This window comes from Cololabis saira, chromosome 16 (genome assembly GCF_033807715.1).
Source record: "Cololabis saira isolate AMF1-May2022 chromosome 16, fColSai1.1, whole genome shotgun sequence".
NCBI lineage: Eukaryota > Metazoa > Chordata > Actinopteri > Beloniformes > Belonidae > Cololabis > Cololabis saira.
Window position 1 is genome coordinate 39,063,600 of NC_084602.1, and position 19,040 is coordinate 39,082,639.

General features: G+C 39.2%; 2 protein-coding genes across 2 annotated transcripts in view; one reads left to right on the forward strand and one right to left on the reverse strand.

Moving 5' to 3' along the window:
- The first annotated feature begins 1,375 nt into the window (after positions 1 to 1,375).
- On the forward strand, positions 1,376 to 14,161 carry slc18b1 (solute carrier family 18 member B1). Its single transcript, XM_061743337.1, has 13 exons — positions 1,376 to 1,489; positions 4,776 to 4,871; positions 4,953 to 5,026; positions 6,138 to 6,285; positions 7,436 to 7,592; positions 7,702 to 7,838; positions 7,941 to 8,042; positions 8,132 to 8,223; positions 13,325 to 13,420; positions 13,498 to 13,572; positions 13,647 to 13,740; positions 13,978 to 14,024; positions 14,107 to 14,161. Exons 1-13 carry the CDS (start codon positions 1,391 to 1,393, stop codon positions 14,159 to 14,161), a joined length of 1,272 nt encoding a protein of 423 aa, XP_061599321.1. The 5' UTR covers positions 1,376 to 1,390.
- A 1,258-nt stretch (positions 14,162 to 15,419) lies between these two features.
- Positions 15,420 to 19,040, reverse strand: part of ahi1 (Abelson helper integration site 1) — a 30,046-nt gene continuing 26,425 nt past the window's right edge. Inside the window, exons 21-25 of the mRNA XM_061743338.1 lie at positions 18,903 to 18,965; positions 18,656 to 18,818; positions 18,508 to 18,572; positions 16,603 to 16,691; positions 15,420 to 15,658 (exon numbers count right to left, since the gene is read on the reverse strand). Of these exons, the coding sequence (XP_061599322.1) occupies positions 15,478 to 15,658; positions 16,603 to 16,691; positions 18,508 to 18,572; positions 18,656 to 18,818; positions 18,903 to 18,965 (561 nt within the window). The 3' untranslated portion in view covers positions 15,420 to 15,477. The remainder of the gene's footprint in view (positions 15,659 to 16,602; positions 16,692 to 18,507; positions 18,573 to 18,655; positions 18,819 to 18,902; positions 18,966 to 19,040) is intronic.

Below are 19,040 nucleotides of genomic sequence, written 5' to 3' on the forward strand. Positions count from 1 at the left end.
TAGTGCTAACTGAGCTCACTTCACCAACCCACGCTTACAGAATCTGGGAAACGAATCAGCAAAGCCACGACAGAAAAACTGACAAACCCAATGGCAAAGTGGGTTGCTGCTGATTGAGGCCGATTTCAATCGTGGAAGACGATCAAGTAGGAACGCCGTCATAACCAAACCGTATTAAAAACACTCCCCCAGGCCAACGTGCACAGATGCACGACCAACTGAACAGGAAGACATTTTTTCTTTTGAATTTCATTTATGAAACACACTTCACCAATAAAAATGTGGATTTTAAATCTTCTCTTCTTAGTGTATTCAATTGATTAGTCATGCACTGCAATTTTGTAATATCCTATAATTCAAATTCTTTATTTGTAAGCATATGCCAGAATTATTATTTATTATTAGTAATTATCTTTATATTATTATTATTATAATTATTATTATTGATTATTATTATTATTATTATTATTAATACATATCATTATATAATATAATATATATATAATACTACTACTACTACTACTACTACTACTACTACTAATAAAAATAATAATTATTATAACAACCATTATTAATTATTATTATTATAACTATTATTTATTATTTTTCTATTATGAATAATAATAATAATCATCATAATGATAGTAATATTATTATTATTATTATTAATAATAATAATAATAATAATAATAATAATAATAATAATAAAAGTAAAGTAAGAAATGTATGTAATTATTATGTAAAAGTAGCAGTAGTAGTAGATGCCTACAAATAATTTCTTTATGATAAAAAAACTTTTTATTTTGAGATTTTCTACATATATTTGTACTTAAATCAAAAGATCTAAATACTTTCTATTTTAATGTGACCTCTGTGTATCCGTCAGGATGAATCTACTCCACTAGAAACTACAGGAAGCTGCACTAGGGGGCTTTTATTTTGAAATCATGAACTTTTCTCCGTTTCTCCACACTCGAGCGAGCCCTCGTCCAGGAAACACGCGCACTTTGCGCTTCACACTTTCGAGAGCAGGACCTGCTTGGTTCTGCTGCAAAACATCTGCTGGCAGTTGCAACAGAACCCGTCTGGCCGTCTGACGGCTGTTCATCTCCTCAACACCCGCATCTGCGTTTACTCCAACTCTAAAAGTGAAAATGGACCTACAAGTTGAATCTCGGCAGCCAGGTAAGTAGTGTCATAATAATACATGCGGTAAAAGTGTGACTATCAACATTTCCTTGTTTTAACTCAGTTATTCAGTGACAGCTGCTAAAAACAATGAAGGAATTCAAATAACTTTGTGTCCTGTTTTTTCTCTGTTTCTCTGTTTCTGTTCCCTTTTTTTCTGGGGTCAGAAATCACCTCAGAATCAACTGAACGCCCCCCCAGAATGACCAGAACCCAGACTCTCACTTTAATATCCATGGCATCTGTCAACTTCAGCTCCATGATCTGCTACTCCATATTAGGCCCTTTTTTCCCCAACGAGGTAAGTCACAGTCACAGGGGGTTTTAGGGCTTTTATTTTATAAAGATGACAGTTTTGTATACTTGGAAGGGGTTTAGACCAGCTTTATTTTGGTCATTCAAAGTTCTATTCATTAGGATGATTTTTCTTTCTCATTCATTATATAATTTAAGTTTATTTACAATTAAATAAAGCTGTCTTTTTAATTCATTTTTTTTTAAATTAAACTATTTTTATTCATATAGCACAGTTTAAAACAAGGTTGACCAAAGTGCTGTACAGTTAAAAACAGCTGAATAAAAGGCGTATTATAAAGATAAAATAAATAGAATAAAATCAGTACAAAATACAAGAATACAATGAAATAAAAAAATAAGTATAAAATAATAAATAAAATAGAATAAGTTTGAAATTAAATTTGCCTCTATAAACAGACATCCCCAAAGCAGCTGTCATAGTTGTATGAGTTAAGAAAAATACAATAACGCAGCGATTACAATGGATGCATGTTGGGAATATTGATTTCACAATCTTACAATGCAAAGTACATCACATTATGTCATCATTGCATTAAAAGCAGATGCATCGCTGCTGTCTTTGCTTGCGCTAATTAACCTCCGTGACCTCAATTAAATGTTTTTAAAAGTTTTCCAAGAGGCCAAAAGTCTCCTGAAAAACTTCTAGTAAACATTCTTATCGCTCAGCGTCTGTAGAAACATTATATACTGTACGAGCAGGTCGTGATGTTATAAACCTAATTAAATTACTGCACATGACCAGTGCGTCTGATGTCTTTGTTTAACTCCCAGAGACAATAAAAAAATGACTTACACTTAAAAACCTCATTAAAAGTTCCAGTGAGTGAATAATCATGTGCTACTGGAACTTCAGAGACTGAAAGTCGGTGAAAAACTGGCATCATGCAGTTTGTTTAATCAAACGTCATCCTTTATCCTCCTGATGGGGGGAGTTATGAGGCGGGGGCAGCGTTAGAGGAAGATAAACATCAGTAGTTTGAGGCTTTCAATCATGGGAGCAGATCCTTCTGTGGCTGCTATACAGTTTTCCATCTGCTGCCTCAATTTCAATTCTAATTAACAATATTTTGTATTGTTTTCTTGAATTAAACTCTCAAATATTTCTTTATTAGACCTTAAAATGTCAAACCCACGTTATCACCCTTCCACCTCTCTGAGTTACACTTGGTCAGAGGTGTTTAATGTGCTGTGTTTGGGTTAATAATAATAATAACAATAATAATACTAATACTAATACATTTTATTCATAATGCACTTTACATTACTTAAAATCTCAAAGTGCTACAGTTTGATAATTAAAAGGAAACAGAAAGAATAAAATCAAGTATAAAAGTACGGTGGCCGAGACCCGCTATTGCTGCAAATAAAAGAAACGCTGCAAATATAAAGAAACCCCGCTAAAATAAAAAAACGACACAAATAAAAAAGCCACAACGGAAGTGAATTACCGGGGACTATTTTTGCCGATGCACCGGTGTTTTTTACGTGAGAGGAGATTAAAAATTACACGTAGTGACGTTGAACACTAACCTTCATTTATTTTCTCGTTCGTTGTTCTTCTTATTCCTCGCTCTTCTTATTTCTTCCTTTTCACTTACGTCCTCTTCGTCTTCTTCTTCTCCTCTCACGTAAAAAACACAGGTGCATCAGCAAAAATAGTCCCCGGTAATTCACTTCCGTTGTGGGTTTTTTATTTGCGTGTTTTTTTATTTATTTGCAGCGTTTATTTTATTTGCAAAGCGTTTATTTTATTTGCATCGTTTCTTTTATTTTCAGCAATGGCGGGTCTTGGCCACTGTATAAAAGGGATAAAAAGTCAAGACATGGCAGAAAAGAGGATAAAACAATTAAAAATAGCAACTAGGGGAAAAAAACAACAGCATTGTTTAGTGATAAAATTCTTTGCTAAAAAGAAAGGTTTTTAGTCCTCTTTTAAAGGACTCCACATGTGGTGCTATAAATTATGGCCAGACATCTACACTTCAGTCTCATCTGTCTTAAGAACATTATTACTTTTATAGAAAAGAGGTTTTCTCCTGGCAACCTTTCTTTTGTCCAGTCTTATTCAAGTTCTAACGGCTGGGTTTTAATAACCCAACCGTGGGTTTTTAATTTTAAATATACATTTTATTTATAGTCCTTTTTCTAAATACTGAAAGAATAGCAAGTAAGCAGTTTTAAAAATCGGTAGATTTTGAGTGATGAGGGAAGGATGGAGTTTCAGAGGGAGAGGGCAGGATTGGTTCGGTGTTTGTTCCTGAGCAGAGCTGGGTAGAGTAGCCAAAAACTGTACTCAAGTAAAAGTACTGTTACTTCAGAATAATATGACTCAAGTAGAAGTAAAAAGTAGTAATCCAAATAATTACTTGAGTAAAAGTAAAAAAGTACTTGATGAAAAAACTACTCAAGTACTGAGTAACTGTTGATTAACGTCTGATTTATTTTTTTAACACAACCATTCAAACAGACAAAAGTACAAAATAATCATCTTCAGGAAAATTAAATCAATAAAATAATAAAATAAATGAATAAAAAAAGCTTAAATTAAAATTAGTAAGTAAATGCAAGTACTTTACTAAATAATAAAATAATAACAGAATAAAAAAATAAATTAAGCACAAGTAGCACAAAATTTCCAGCCTTTGTACTTTTCTTTTTTAACCAGGCAGAACTAGAACAAACATGAACTCATAGAAACTCTGTGTGTGTTTGAGTCTGTGTAAATGTGACAAAACATGCAAAAACAAACATTTTTCCCAAAGAATCACCCAGTGATGTCATGAGATTGACACGTACGTGGATAAAAGGGATAAAAGAAAAGTAACAGCTCAACGTAGCCTAATGTATCGGAGTAAGAGGAACAGTTTCTTCTTCACAAATTACTCAAGTAAAAGTAAAAAGTATAGTGATTCAAAACTACTCCTAAAAGTACAACATTTCCCAAAACTTACTCAAGTAAATGTCACTTGTTACTACCCAACTCTGGTCCTGAGCATCAGGAGTTGGTTCTAGCGTCAGAAGAAAGCAGGTAACGTGAGGGAGGACGGGCGGCAGGGGTGATGGATCTAGTGCAGATGTAGAGCTGAATGTCGTCAGCATAGCAGTGGAAGTGGAGACCACGTTGACGCATGATACGACCAATGGGAAGCAATTTAAAAGGAAAAATGGGATGGGACCAAGCACTGAGCCCTGGGGGACACCTTGAGACCGTTTTAAATGTTTCACATTATGTAACAGTCGTTTTTTTCTGTTTGGACATTGGTACACAGGCGGTGAAGAAGGGAGCCAGTCAGACTGTGGTTGGTCTCATATTTGGATCCTATGCCGTCTTCAATTTAATTGCTGCTTTGGTTTTGGGAAAATATGTAAGTATATGTTACGTTTCACCTCTTCACAATGTGTACGTTGCATTCGGTTGCTCAGGTTTCTCCGTTTTTTTCCATCAGATTGTCCAAATTGGCTCAAAGTTCTTGCTAATTGCAGGACTTTTTGTGTCGTCAGGCTGCACCATAATGTTTGGGTAAGTTACACGCCAGTAATAATAATAATAATAATAATAACAATAATAATAAGGATAATACATACAACTGGAACATTTTTGGCACGTTTTCCTGTTTCGCGAGGATATACTGGTCCATGAGCAGAGCTGGTAGAGGAGCCAAAAATTGTACTCAAGTAAAAGTACTGTTACTTCAGAATAATATGACTCAAGTAGAAGTAAAAAGTAGTCATCCAAATAATTACTTGAGTAAAAGTAAAAAAATAGTCAAGTACCGAGTAACTGTTGAGTAACGTCTGATTTATTTTTTTAACACAACCATTCAAACAGACAAAAGTACAAAATAATCATCTTCAGGCAAATTAATTAATAAATTAAAATTAATAAAAAAACTAAAAAAAGCTTAAATTAAAATTAGTAAGTAAATTCAAGTACTTTACTAAATAATAAAATAAATAAAATAAAACAGAATAAAAAAATAAATTAAGCACAAGTAGCACAAAATTTCAAGCCTTTGTACTTTTCTTTTTTAACCAGGCAGAACTAGAACAAGCCCATGAACTCATAGAAACTCTGTGTGTGTTTGAGTCTGTGTAAATGTGACAAAACATGCAAAAACAAACATTTTCCCCAAAGAATCACCCAGTGATGTCATGAGATTGACGCGTACGCGGATAAAAGGGATAAAAGAAAAGTAACAGCTCAACGTAGCCTAATGTAGCGGAGGAAGAGGAACAGTTTCTTCTTCACAAATCTACTCAAGTAAAAGTAAAAAGTATAGTGATTCAAAACTACTCCTAAAAGTACAACATTTCCCAAAACTTACTCAAGTAAATGTAACGGAGTAAATGTAACTCGTTACTACCACCTCTGTCCATGAGTACTGAGACTTTTCACTGGATATTGTTGCTTGATTTGGATTACATGCATATGGTCCTATAAAACAAGCCTAATGGCCAATAATAGCCCGCAGCATTTGCAACAGTAGTCTCAGTAGTCTGAATTAAATCTAATGCTCCTATCTGTGTCCAATGACTTTGAATTGAATGCATTGCTGGTTTCATCATGGATTTGTGAGTCCATCTGTTCTCTATCATTCATAACGTGTCCCGTTTGTCCCGTCCTTCTGCAGACTGCTGGACCGGGTTCCCGCGGGAGCTCCGTTCATCACGCTGTGTTTCATAGTCCGGTCTGTGGACGCTGTGGGCTTCGCCGCTGCCATGACCTCCACTTTCGCCATGACAGCAAAAATATTCCCAAACAATGTGGCGACTGTTTTGGTGAGAGCACGCTCCCTTGTCTCAGTGGCATGCCGTTCAGACATTAAGAGTCACAAGGAAGACTGGGAAACAGGCACCGGAGTTTGCATTGTTATGTATATCCCGCTCCCGGATAAATATTCTGCTCTTCAGATACAGTATGCACTAGGGATGGGCGATATTTTACCGTTTACGATTTACCGTCAAAAAAATTCCCCACAGTAAGAATTTGTATCTCACGGTAAAAACGATAAATTCCCGTTGATGATGTTTTTGTGTAAAACTGATTTATAGTTCTGTGTTAAATCCACGCACAACGTACGTGAAGGAAGGAAGGAAGGAAGGAAGGAAGGAAGGAAGGAAGGAAGGAAGGAAGGAAGGAAGGAAGGAAGGAAGGAAGGAAGGAAGGAAGGAAGGAAGGAAGGAAGGAAATGAACAAGAAAGAAAGAAAGAAAGAAAGAAAGAAAGAAAGAAAGAAAGAAATGAGCCTGAAAGAAAGAAAGAAAGAAAGAAAGAAAAAAAAAAAGAAATGAGTCTGAAAGAAAGATAGAAAGAAAGAAAGAAAGAAAGAAATGAGCCTGAATGAAAGAAAGAAAAAAAGAAATGAGCCTGAAAGAAAGAAAGAAAGAAAGAAAGAAAGAAAGAAAGAAAGAAATGAGCCTCAAAGAAAGAAAGAAAGAAAGAAAGAAAGAAAGAAAGAAATGAGCCTGAAAGAAAGAAAGAAAGAAAGAAATGAGCCTGAAAGAAAGAAAGAAAGAAAGAAAGAAAGAAAGAAAGAAAGAAAGAAAGAAAGAAAGAAAGAAAGAAAGAAAGAAAGAAAGAAAGAAAGAAAGAAAGAAAGAAATGAGCCTGAAAGAAAGAAAGAAAGAAAAAAAGAAAGAAAGAGATAGATAAGAAAGATAAATTCCCATTGATGACGTTTAGTAGTATTTAGTATCTTTTATAGCAGTGATTTGGCTCCAAAGACTGAATGTGGTGATAGATTTATAGTTACAAAGGTGGAGTTGAATTGGTATTTTTTTAATCGTCATTTTCATCGTTATCGGGATAAATGCCAGAAATTATCGTGATAAATGTTTTAGTCCGTACCGCCCATCCCTAGTCTGCACCTTCTAAACTGGCCGATGTTGCTCCGTGTTTGTTAATCTGTGCATTGATCTGTTTTCTGCAGGGAAGTCTGGAGATTTTCACGGGGCTCGGGCTGATCCTGGGCCCCCCGGTGGGGGGCTGGTTCTACCACTCTTTTGGATATGAAGTTCCCTTTCTGCTTCTCGGGTGTTTGCTGTTGATCATGGTTCCTTTCAACTTTTTCATCCTGCCATCTATTGGTAGTCGCCTGCACAATTCATCTGCATTTCGTTTTTAAACAATTACTTTTGTTTTGTTTTAAAAAAAATATTTTAACAACCATATTTTTTGTTCTTTTTTCCTTCTCAGAGGCAACTCCATCGAAGGATTCGTTCTTTAAACTTCTCAGCCACCCGAAGGTTATCCTGATTTGCTTTGTGACGTTCACGCTCAGTTCAGGTCTCGGCTTCTTCGACGCTACGTTGTCGCTGTTTGCAATCCAAACGGTAAAGTTATCATTTATAATTTAGTCCGTTCTTCCAGTAGTAAATATATAAAACATAAAACAGAGTAAAACATAAAACAGAGCGTCTCACTTTCTTCCACAGTTTAATCTCTCATCTGGGTACGTGGGACTCATCATGATCGGCCTGTCTTTACCATATTGTCTGGCGTCGCCACTGATTGGTTATTTCACTGATAAATATCCTGTGAGTATTAAAGCAACTAAAATAAATAAAATAAAATAAAGCATGTATTGTGCTGTTTTGAATTTTAACCGAGTCTTGATGCTTGCCAGAATTCCAGGATCGGGTTTATGGTGACGGGAGGAATCATCACAGCTTCTGGGTTCTGTCTTGTTGGCCCCGCCCCTTTCCTCCAACTCCCCAGGTAAGTGTTCCACTCAGGTGGAAATGAATAAGGTGCACCTCAGAAGAATTGGCTGGTATTTTTACTGACATATACTTTGTTGTGGAGAGGCAGAGGAGGCAAGTCAGTGAGTTAGAACCAAGGAATGATGCCCAGGTTTCAAACTTGATGTCAACCCTGAAGTAAGAAAAAGGTGTAGTTTGTTAACTGACCACAAGGGGCCGTCTCCAAACGCATCAAGGGAGGTCAAACTCGAATTTAAGGGTGCTTTCAGACCTGTGGCCCGTTTGTTTTGTTCCGATTCAGGTGCTGAATCAATACAGTTGTTCCTTTTCTTGTTTGTGGAGTTTGTGTTCACAAGGCAAATGTCTGTACCGTTTCAAAGCTGATAACAAATGCCATGCACGAACCAGCTGCTCTCTGATTGGTCAAATGAACGCGGAAGGAGTTTCCTCTTCCGCACCCCGGGATAAACAACACGGCCCTTTCAGCGCAGACCGCAGACCGGCTTTAGGCTGATTTATGTTTTCGCGTTACACCAACGCAGAGCCTACGGTGTAGGCTCTGCGTTGGTGTAACGCGGAACCATAAATCAGGCTTTACCCATTCATGTATGTGCTACCGGCGCAGAGCGGAGCTCGCTGCGGGCCAGAGGCCGCCTCCCGCAGGGTTTGCGCTGTGCAAACCCTGCCCGAATTGAACATTTTTTCATTTCACCGTGCCACGCTGGGACGACATCTCGGCACGTCCAATAGGAGAGAAGGTGGTGGAGGCTGCACCGACTCTTCTCCTTGCGCCGCGGTCGCACATACACAATGAATGGAGTTGTATCGGTTGCTGTGTCGATTATGTTCTCAGTACAAATAAAAAAAATGAACCGTTTCAGGTCTGGAATGGAATCGGGCTGAGACCACCTCTCCGAGGAGACCTCGGATCGCTTGTTTTGTACCGTTTCAGAGCGCGATTGCTGTGTTCACATGTACCAAACGTTCCGATCTTTAGGGGGAAACGTTCCCTGTTCCGGAACAACTGCTCCAAACGGGACAGGTGTGAAAGCACCCTAAGCCAAGTGACAGACTTATAAATAACATAAGAACGTAAACAAAAGAAAGGGTTCGCTAGAAGGATAAAAAAAAACAAAAAAAAAACAGAAAATACTAACCCCAAAAACAGTCAAAATAACATTGACAACAAAAACCCTCCATCAAAACAGCTAAATCACAGATGGGTTTTTTCTTCAGGTTTCTAATATTTAATCTATTTAATTTTTGGATTAAATGCAAGAGTGCTTCCAGGTGAGGTGGGGAAATGTCTTTAAGAGGGAAGAAAACCAGTCCAGATGTCCCTGTTGCAGTATTTGGGATCACCGTGTCCCGGACGCCTGTTTACACAAACAAAGAGAGGCAAACGTTGTCCAAGCGGCAAACAATTCCTGGTCTGAATGAGTTAGTTACTGCTGTTAAAGGTTAGGCTGTGGCTGTTGTCTGAGGTAACCGCCGTTTCCATGGTGACACATTAGCATACATTAGTCACCGTTAACCCATCCTAAGATCAGACAGGCTTTTATTAATAGTTCATGACATCATCTGTTTGAAAGGAGAACCGGTTAGTAACTCGCTGAAAATTAACTCAACATCTCCCTCAGAAGTCAAAACCTGTTTCCGTAGCAACTGCCAGCCCATAATGAAGCTGTTTGTGTAAGTAAAGGAGTCGCGGCTCGGCTCCGGCCCCCCCACGCTGATGCACCCTGACCATTGCTCAAGAGCCCTTAGTCACAAAAAGAGCCTTGTGTCATTAGTGCTGTTTTACGAGCACTTAAGAGACAGAACAAGTTGGAGCTGCAAATCATTTCTCTCAGAGGGAGAAAAATGACAGATGCACCATTTATTATTTTGACTCCTTTAGACAGTAACTGCTGCTGACTCTTAAAACCCCAAGAAAAGTCTAAAAAGAAATGTGTGTAAAAACAATTAAAGCTTTAATATGTTTTCAGAGATGCCCACAGTAGCGTGTCCTGAGTACAACCCACCAGGGGGAGTTTTTTGTATTTTTTATTTATTATAAATCACTAAACGTGCAGTTCCTGGAATGACCACCAGTATGGAGCCCCTCTCAGTTGATGCCACGCCCCCCACGCCAGATCAGGGCCAAAAGTCTGAACCTGAAAAGAAAATTTGAAACTGAAAAAAAAAGAAGTGAAACTGAAAAAAAAAGACCTGAAACTGAAAAAAAAAAAATTGAAACTGTAAAAAATAATTTTCAGGTTCAAATTTTATTTTCGAATTAGCAAAACCTTTGGCCTTGATTTGGCTCCATACACCAGGGGTTGGCAACAAAAATGAGTCAATATCAATTAATTTACAGCTGATTGAGCCAACAGCCTACAAACATAGCTAGATGTCTCATCCATAAAAACTGAGCAGGCTCACGTTGCGTTGTTGATAGGACCCAAATGCAGGAGAGCAGGAGGCAGGAGTTCCAGAAAGGGTGTCTTATTAATCCAAACAAAACCAAAAGCGCTGCAAAGCAGGGACGACGAAAACACAAGAGCTCCCCACTAAAGAACCAAAAAAACCTGACAGGACACAAGGGGGGTAGAAACATTATAACAGCCAGACGCAGCTACCTCGCCACAATCAATAGCTACCAACTAGTTATAACCCATTTTGGCAACTTTTGTTGCTCCTGGACAGTTCCAGGATCCTCCTAGGTTCACTACCCCGACTGCCTAGGCGGGACGGCTAGCCGTTTGAGCTCCGGCGCAGGTCCCGACCACGGGTTCAAGGTCGACCTCTACTGTGTACTTGTTGTTATGGTAACAACATCTGACATGAGGACGGATTCAATCAGAATGATTGAATCCGTAATGAAGGTGGGGAGGAGGACTACACTGCAGGACGTCCTGAGGAAGGAGTCACTGCCAGCACCTTACGGGCAAAAGTCAGATTCATTTAACCATAACATGCTGCAACAAATAGGAAATCCAGTAAAGTAAAGGTTCAAAATACAAAAGGAAAAATGAAGAAAAACTAAAGAGCAGCAGAAAAACCCAAAGACACCAGGACTAAAACAAAAAAGAGAAGAAAGACGAGACAAGATGACGAGACACAGCTGCAGACCACCAGGAGAGAGAGCGGCCAAAACAAGTAAAACAGAACTAGACAAACCATGAAACAGACTTTCAAAATAAAATAGGAAGTAAGTCAAAAGTAAAAGATTCTTCACTAAAGGAAGGGATCTAAAAAAAACTGAGAATATGAAATATAACCCAGAATAGAGGGTCTGCATTGATGTCACTTCCCCACTGGACCAGCCCCCTTACTTGCACTGAGTGGCAAAACATCCAACTGGCAAAAATGGCTGCAACTAGTGGAGAAGACGGGATAACAACCGATTATGGGTTTAAATTAAAGGCAGTTGGACATGACATTGACCCGTACAGTTACCCCAAGAACCAGTGGTCCATGGACATTAATATTTGGCCACAAATCCAGTTTCCTGATATTTATATGTACTTAATTTCTACGCCGGGGAAATACACGAAGCAAAGCTTGAAGGCATACACAAGTCTTGATGCTTGGTCCTACTTTAAGGCACGATTTGTTGGCTAAACTAGACAATTTCCTCGCAGAAATTTCGAGAGTGCCACGGCGGGCTGCTGCCCATTTGTGCACATTATTGCATTTTGCAAGCAATAAAGGTGAAGGACTCAATACAGAGTCCAATGACACCACCCATGACTCTGTATGACAAGGTTAAAGTATATAAAGTCTGTACTGACTCAGTCATGTGACCAGTTCTGGCTCAGTCAATGACTCAGCAGCTGAGCTCTGGTTGTTAGGGGCAACAAGAACCTCGACTTCAGAACATTCCGGGTTGGCTCTGAGAAAACCCCAGCTTTTGCCTTTTGACAAGTTCTCAAATAACTCAGATTTGTGAGAAAACCGTAGCTCCTAGCAGAAAAACAAAGACATTGTGAGAGACACAGAACCTGGCAGATTCTGACAATCTTAATTTTATTCAGATATTCCTTAAAATGTGTTAGTAACGGCAGTTCGAAAACAAAGTGAGATTTTTTTGAAGAAAACTTTTAATTACATTGCAGTCAATGGGGACTGAGGCAGGAATTGGCGCAGCTTTAGCCCCTCCCCCCCCAGTTTAAATTTTCTGCATACCCCGCCTGTCAAAGTCACATTTTATGAATCCCAACATCTATGTCTACATTCAGACCAAAAATTATCTGTCCAGCTTTCACGGTTTGGCCGTGAGCTCGAGTTACAAATAAAAATTAAGGTAATTTTTTTACTGTCTCTGCCACTCTAGAAAATTAGAGCTCCACTCTAGATTTGACAAAAAAGTGATTTCCAGTCCTCACTTGAGCGCTCATATCTTGAAAAGTGTACATTTTAGGAAAAAACAGTTTCAGGTTTGGAGAGAGAAGAGAAGTTTTCCTCCGTTTTGAAGTTTGATTGACATTTCTACGTGCAAGTATGAGAAAGATACGTGACTCAGAAAAAAGGTGAATTTTGGGTTTTTTTGAACCTCCTTCCACCCACAGTGTGACATTCTGCCCCATTCACTTACTTGGGAAAATATCCCCATTGGTTTGGAAATTTGGAAATGTTTTTGCACTTCGTGCAAAAACTATTTGTGCCATCGCTCTGAAAATCCACAGGACTGTAGTTAAATTCAGGGCCTACAACTTTCTAATTCGGTTCAGAATTTTTCGAGTAACGGTGTGCGAGTGGTGAGGCCCCAAAGTTCTCCCAACGCGTTCTGGATGGCGCTAAAAGCGCACGTTTTTGCACGTTGCGCAAAAAGGTGCACACCAATCGTTAATAAAAGTCATAGCACACGATTCCCCCTTAAGGCGCACGTTTCTACGTTTTTACTTTTCGCGTTTTCTCAAAGCTGTGGGACTAGTTACGCGCCGAAGTTTTGTCCGGAAAATGAATAAGCAAAATAAATCCACACAATAACAGTAGTGCCTCTGGCAGAGGCACTCCTCCTCCATTGCAGAGCTATGGAGAAGGAGTGCCTCTTGGCCGTGGCACTAATTATGGAATAAAGTCCTGAGGGGCAACATCAATAATCTAAACTGATCTCTTCCTTCCATGTGAAGTCAGCTGTGGGGGCTGGTGTTCGTGCTCGGCCTGATCGGGTTTTCTCTGGGCATGACCGCCATCCCGACCTTCCCCGAGATCATCATCTGCGCGCAGTGAGTGTCCTCCCAGTTACACGGCATATAGCTTTAAAACCCGCTGCAGATTCCGAGCTGAAACAAATGTTCCGCAGGGAGAAGGGCTTGGACGACGGCCTCAGCACCCTGGGGATGGTCTCCGGCCTGTTCGGAGCCTTCTGGTCCATGGGGTGAGCGCCAGCGCCGAGTCATCGCTGCCCTTTGATCCTTATCTGTTCTGACGGGGACATTTGTGTTGTTGAAGGATGTTTTACGGCCCGACGGTGGGCGGCCTCATCACGCAGCATCTCAGCTTCCAGTGGGCGGCCACGGTCCAGGGAGGCATGTGCTTTCTGGCCGTAAGTCTCCACTACTTCTGCTTTTGTTTTTTAGCGTTTCACGCCATGTGACTCAAATTGAAACGATCAAGAGATGAGTCAATGTTTCCTTCGGGGCTGAAAAGAAAACAAATTAAGTGTTTTATTTAAGTGGCATTTAGGGTATTTGATTGGATTAAATGCGTGACGGCTGAAGAGTGGCGTGATGTTTCTGGGATGTTACGTAAACTGAAACTTCAGCGTCTTCTCCGTCCGCAGACTTTCCTCCTCGCGATTTACTCCCTGTGTTGTTCGAGACGGCAAAGGTAATCGTACGAGTTTAACTTCAACATTTACAGTGCGGTCTAAAGCGTGGGGATAAAAAAAAGGCTTCTGTTTGAATTGAAGGGAGCCGGCAGGTCGACGGCCGTCGGATGAGAGCTCTCCCCTGCTGACCGGATGACGAGGGAGGAGGACGACGGCGGCTTCACCCACTCGTGGAAACACCTTTGTCATGATGGTACTGTGTTTTCACGAGAGAAAAAGAAAGCACTGAGTGCAGTGACAACAAATGAGTATGTTGGTGCATCCTTGAGGGTCCAGATCACAACTCACATGAGACTTTTAAGTATTAGCAGCGTCTTGGATTTCACGCTGACGTTGACCACCAGATGTTTTAAGCAGCTCCAACCTGAGAAACTGTGAACACTGATCTCACTCTCTTCCTTTAACCCGGGGGTCGGCAACCCGCGGCTCCAGAGCGGCATGCAGCTCTTTAGCGCCGCCCTAGTGGCTCCTGGAGCTTTTTCAAAAATGTTTGGCCTTTTTTTCCTTTTTTTCTTCTTTATTTTCTCTTTATTTCCTTTTTTATTTTTTTTCCTTCTTTTTTTCATTTTTTCTATTTTCCTTTTTAATCTCGACATTTCGACTTTTTTCTCGAAATGTTGACTTTTTTCTCGACATTTCAACTTTTTTCTCGACATTTTGACTATTTCTTCAACCTTTCGACTTTTTTCTCAACATTTCGACTTTTTCCTCGACATTCCTCCTTTCACCATTTGCCTTCATTGTAAGGTTTATACAAGACTTTTCATTATTTGCGGCTCCAGACATATTTGTTTTTTGTGTTTTTGGTCCAATATGGCTCTTTCAACATTTTGGGTTGCCGACCCCCACTTTAACCGTTTACAGATTTCAGATGTAAATATATAGAAAAAAAATAAAAGAAACTGACGCGATCCTTGTGGACTCTGTGTTTGTTAGCGCCAGATGTGACAGAACCGGATGTTATATGCGACACATTGTTAAATAATATTATTCTATTACAGTACGTGATATCTTCTTAAATCAACTTATATAACACTAATAAGTAAGACGTGTGCATTAATCAAGTTAAAATTTATCAAAATGATTTAATGTTAATGACATAATCTCTTTACTACTTTCAGTTTCCTGTCGCTTGCTTCAAATGTTTTTTTCCTCCAAATGATGTTCAGAAATAAACATTTTCAAACGATTTCTCTTTTTTTATTTATAACATTTACAATTGTACATTAAATGGAGCTAAAATAGAACAGTTTGTGTGTTTTTCATCAGCAAAATATATAAAAATGTGCTTTGTAAACTGTATAAAATATACACTATTATATCATGCAATTTCTTTCTTTAAATTAAACAAATTAAAGGAGATTTCTGTATAAATTACAAACAGAATATAAACAGAAAAACACCTTGCGATGACGACGACTGAGGGAAGAAGCCTCCTGCTCGTCCACGGCTTCACGCGTCCGGCTCAAAGGCACCGTTGGAGTGGCCGGTCGGCCTCTGAGGGAGAGGCCGGTCCGCGGATCTCTCTCTCCGGCTGGTTGTGGTCGACTCTGAAGCGTCTGCTTCTGATAACGTGGCCCGGAACGACGCCGCAGGGACTCCTGGCTTCTTCACCTTCTTCTTCCTTCTACTTCTGTGGAAAACACGTATTTCTCCACTTAGAAATTCTTACAAAAATGGCAAGCCTGGATTAACTTCCTAGAAATATGATTGGGTAAAACTGTACTGTACCACCACCTTGTTTTTTTTATTTTATTATTATTAATTATTATTATTATTATTAATTTTTTTTTTTTTCAATGTCTTTTTTATTTTTATTTGATTTTATTTATTTTTACTTGTGAATATCTGTGTACAGGTACATGAGTGCCTGTGTAGATGAGTTTATGTGCATACATGCAGATCTATGCTATATGTATATGAATGCGTGTATGGCGGGACTTGTATGTACATACATATATAATTATCTGCTTAATAATATTATTATTATTATTATTATTATTATTATTATTATTATTATTATTATTATTATTTTCATATATTGGTATATTTTGTTTTATGTCTATTCTTTGTGCTGTCCTGTAATGTTAAAAGTTCAATAAAGAATAAATAAATAAAAAATATACCCTGGTATAAACCTGAGACCCCAGGTCTTAATCAATGGATGGACAGAGTTAGAGAAATATATGCTATGGAGAAGATGATTTTCTGTTTGAGGTCCAAAGGAGCGATTCTTCCACAGGAAATGGGTGAAATGGTATGCATTTATTGGAGGAATAAAGGACGCTATCAGTTAAACAGGTCACTTGATCTGATTGGACATTGTCATGACATAACATCATCTACATAGGAGCCCCCATGTTTCTGTCTGTTTTTTTTTGTTTGTCTGTTTGTTGTATAAGCTGAAAATACTAAATAAAAAGTTTAAAAAAAAAATAAAAAAATATACCAAAAAAGAAAACACGTATTTCTCTGAGTTTCCCTTGAAAATCTTGAAATCCCTCTCCTCCCTCCAGCGACCGCGACCTTTAGCGATCAGAGTAATCTGGACTGAACAGGAACGGGCCTCTCTCTCACCTGGTGCCGCCCAGCTCGGGATCGGTGTCCGAGAGGTTCGGCTCGGAGAGAAACCGGAGCTCCCCGGAAGAACTGACCGCAGCAGAAACCTAGAGACGTGATTACGTTAGTGACACCCTGAGGAACAGGAAGTGGTTCTGGACCACAACAGTACCAGTCACACTCTCATCATGCACTCTTGGAAAGCACACGGTACTCTGCAGCCTCGACACATTTCGTTGTATCTGTTATACAGTTTATAAGCAAGAAGGAGTAAGAATAAAATAGCAGTCTGCAGGTATTTGTCAGTATTTTATTCCCATCAAAGCTTTTTAAAATCCCTCTTTCAGCTCGGCAGTGTTCTCCTCGACCTCAGCCCATGTGACCTCCGGCATGCCACAGGGATCTATTTTGGGCCCTGTCCTAATTTCATTACACGTGCTGCCATTAGGGTCTATAATTCCCTGTCACAATGCCTCCTTTCAGCTGTATGCAGATGATGTGTAAATCTATCTGCCAATCAAGCGCCCTGGGATCCGTCCACAGATGCTGAGACGACATTAACTCCGGCTGCAGATGCATCAATTCATTCACAGCAGAAACCTCAACACCTAAGAACTGAGGAACGACAGATAAGACAAAACCCAACTTCTTCATCTTTGAATCCACATGAAAAGTACCATATTTTCTGGACTATAAGCTGCACCCGCTCTATTTAAAAAAAAAATAATTAAAAAAAGATATACAAGCCTTATCCGCTCTATTTAAAAAAAAAAATATGCAAGCCGCAGATATTTATGTAGTTAGATTAGATATTTACTACATGTACAGAAGGATTTTGAACTGTAAATGATGTACATGTTTGTACCTAAATAGATCTTTCCTAACAGTGTCTTTTAACACGGCAGCAACTTTGCTGATTAAAACGGGACAGAACCAAGAGAAAATAACCGGTATTTATTTATCTATTTATCTGTTTGAAATCTGCTTCTACTTCTATCTGCTAAAGAAGAAGTAGCGTATTCTTCTTTGCATTTATTTTGTCTTAGTTTTGATTCTAATTCCGGTTAGAGCGCCCCCTAGTGGTGGAAGAAAAATCCACAGAATAGAATAACCTTTGTATAAACTGCATGGTTGAAAACCTATGAAAAAAGTAGCGGCTTATAGTCCAGAAAATACGGTAACCCAAATCAAGGACATAGTCAAGGGGCAACTTTAGAAGAGAGCCTCCGTTAAGACTTTTGCTCACATGTCTGGGTAAAGTTTGACAACCTATTTGTTTTTGTTAGAACAAATCTATAGAAGGAATTTTAGCGGTGTTGTCATCTTGAATTGTTTAGCTGGTGACCACTAGAGGCGCTAGAATATTCAAGTTCTCAATTCAGGCATATGGTCAGTTTTGGTCAACCTGTACAATTTCTATGCATAATTATTAAACATTGTATATCTAAGGAAATTGCCTAGCTACGTAGCTGCTTAAATAAGCATAACATCCCATTACTGGTTAGAATGCAAAAAAAAAAAAAAGATGCTTATTATGTGTGTGTTAAAAACACCTATAAAAAAAGTCATATTTTTAACCAATATTGGACAAAATATAGCAATACAATTAAAAAAATTGTTTTCAATTGATGTTTTATCCATTTCCCTAAATATAAAATCTTGAACATTGAAGATTCTGCATATAAACTGTACATTTTGACCATTATTGTGACCATATGCATGAATTGAGTATTTGAATGTTACAGCGCCTCCAGTGGTCACCAGCAAAAAAATCCAAGATGACAACACCCCTATTATTCCTCCTAGGGGTTCCTTCTAACAAAAAAATAAGGTTGTCAAACTTTACCCAGAAGCGTGAGCATAGTTATCAATCTTAGGGTTTGCCCCCTGACTAACGAGTGCCGTGTTACTCGGTGTTCTTACCCGGGTCGGTGTTGATCTTTCAGCAGCTTCCTTGGGCAAAGCTGCAGACTCTCCACTGAAATCTCCTACAACAATCAAAATAACCGGGATGAGGAGTGTTTACCAAACACAAAAACCTATCTAGGGTGAGAGTGTATGATCCACTTACTCTGATCTACTACATAGGAAGCCAGAAAGTATCCCTGCACCCCGCTGACCAGCCGCCCAAACCACCAGGTGTCGTTGTCCTTGTACAGAACTTGGACGACGTCGCCGCGGCGAATCGTCAGTTCGTCAGACCGAGCCGCTTTGTAGTCAAAGAGGGAAACGACCTACGGAGGGAAGACGAAGCGGAGAGGTGAGAGCGGTTCACACGGAGGTCGGAGAGCGGCCTGGACGCTGCAGCAGATACCTACCACCTGCTGGACCCGACCAGACTCTGGTTCCATGTGGACTCCCGGAGCCAGGCGGTCAGGAGTCTGGGGACGGGAGAACATTTCTGTAAAATTATAGCCTGACACGATTGTTCCATATATGACCTACTGTGTTGAAGT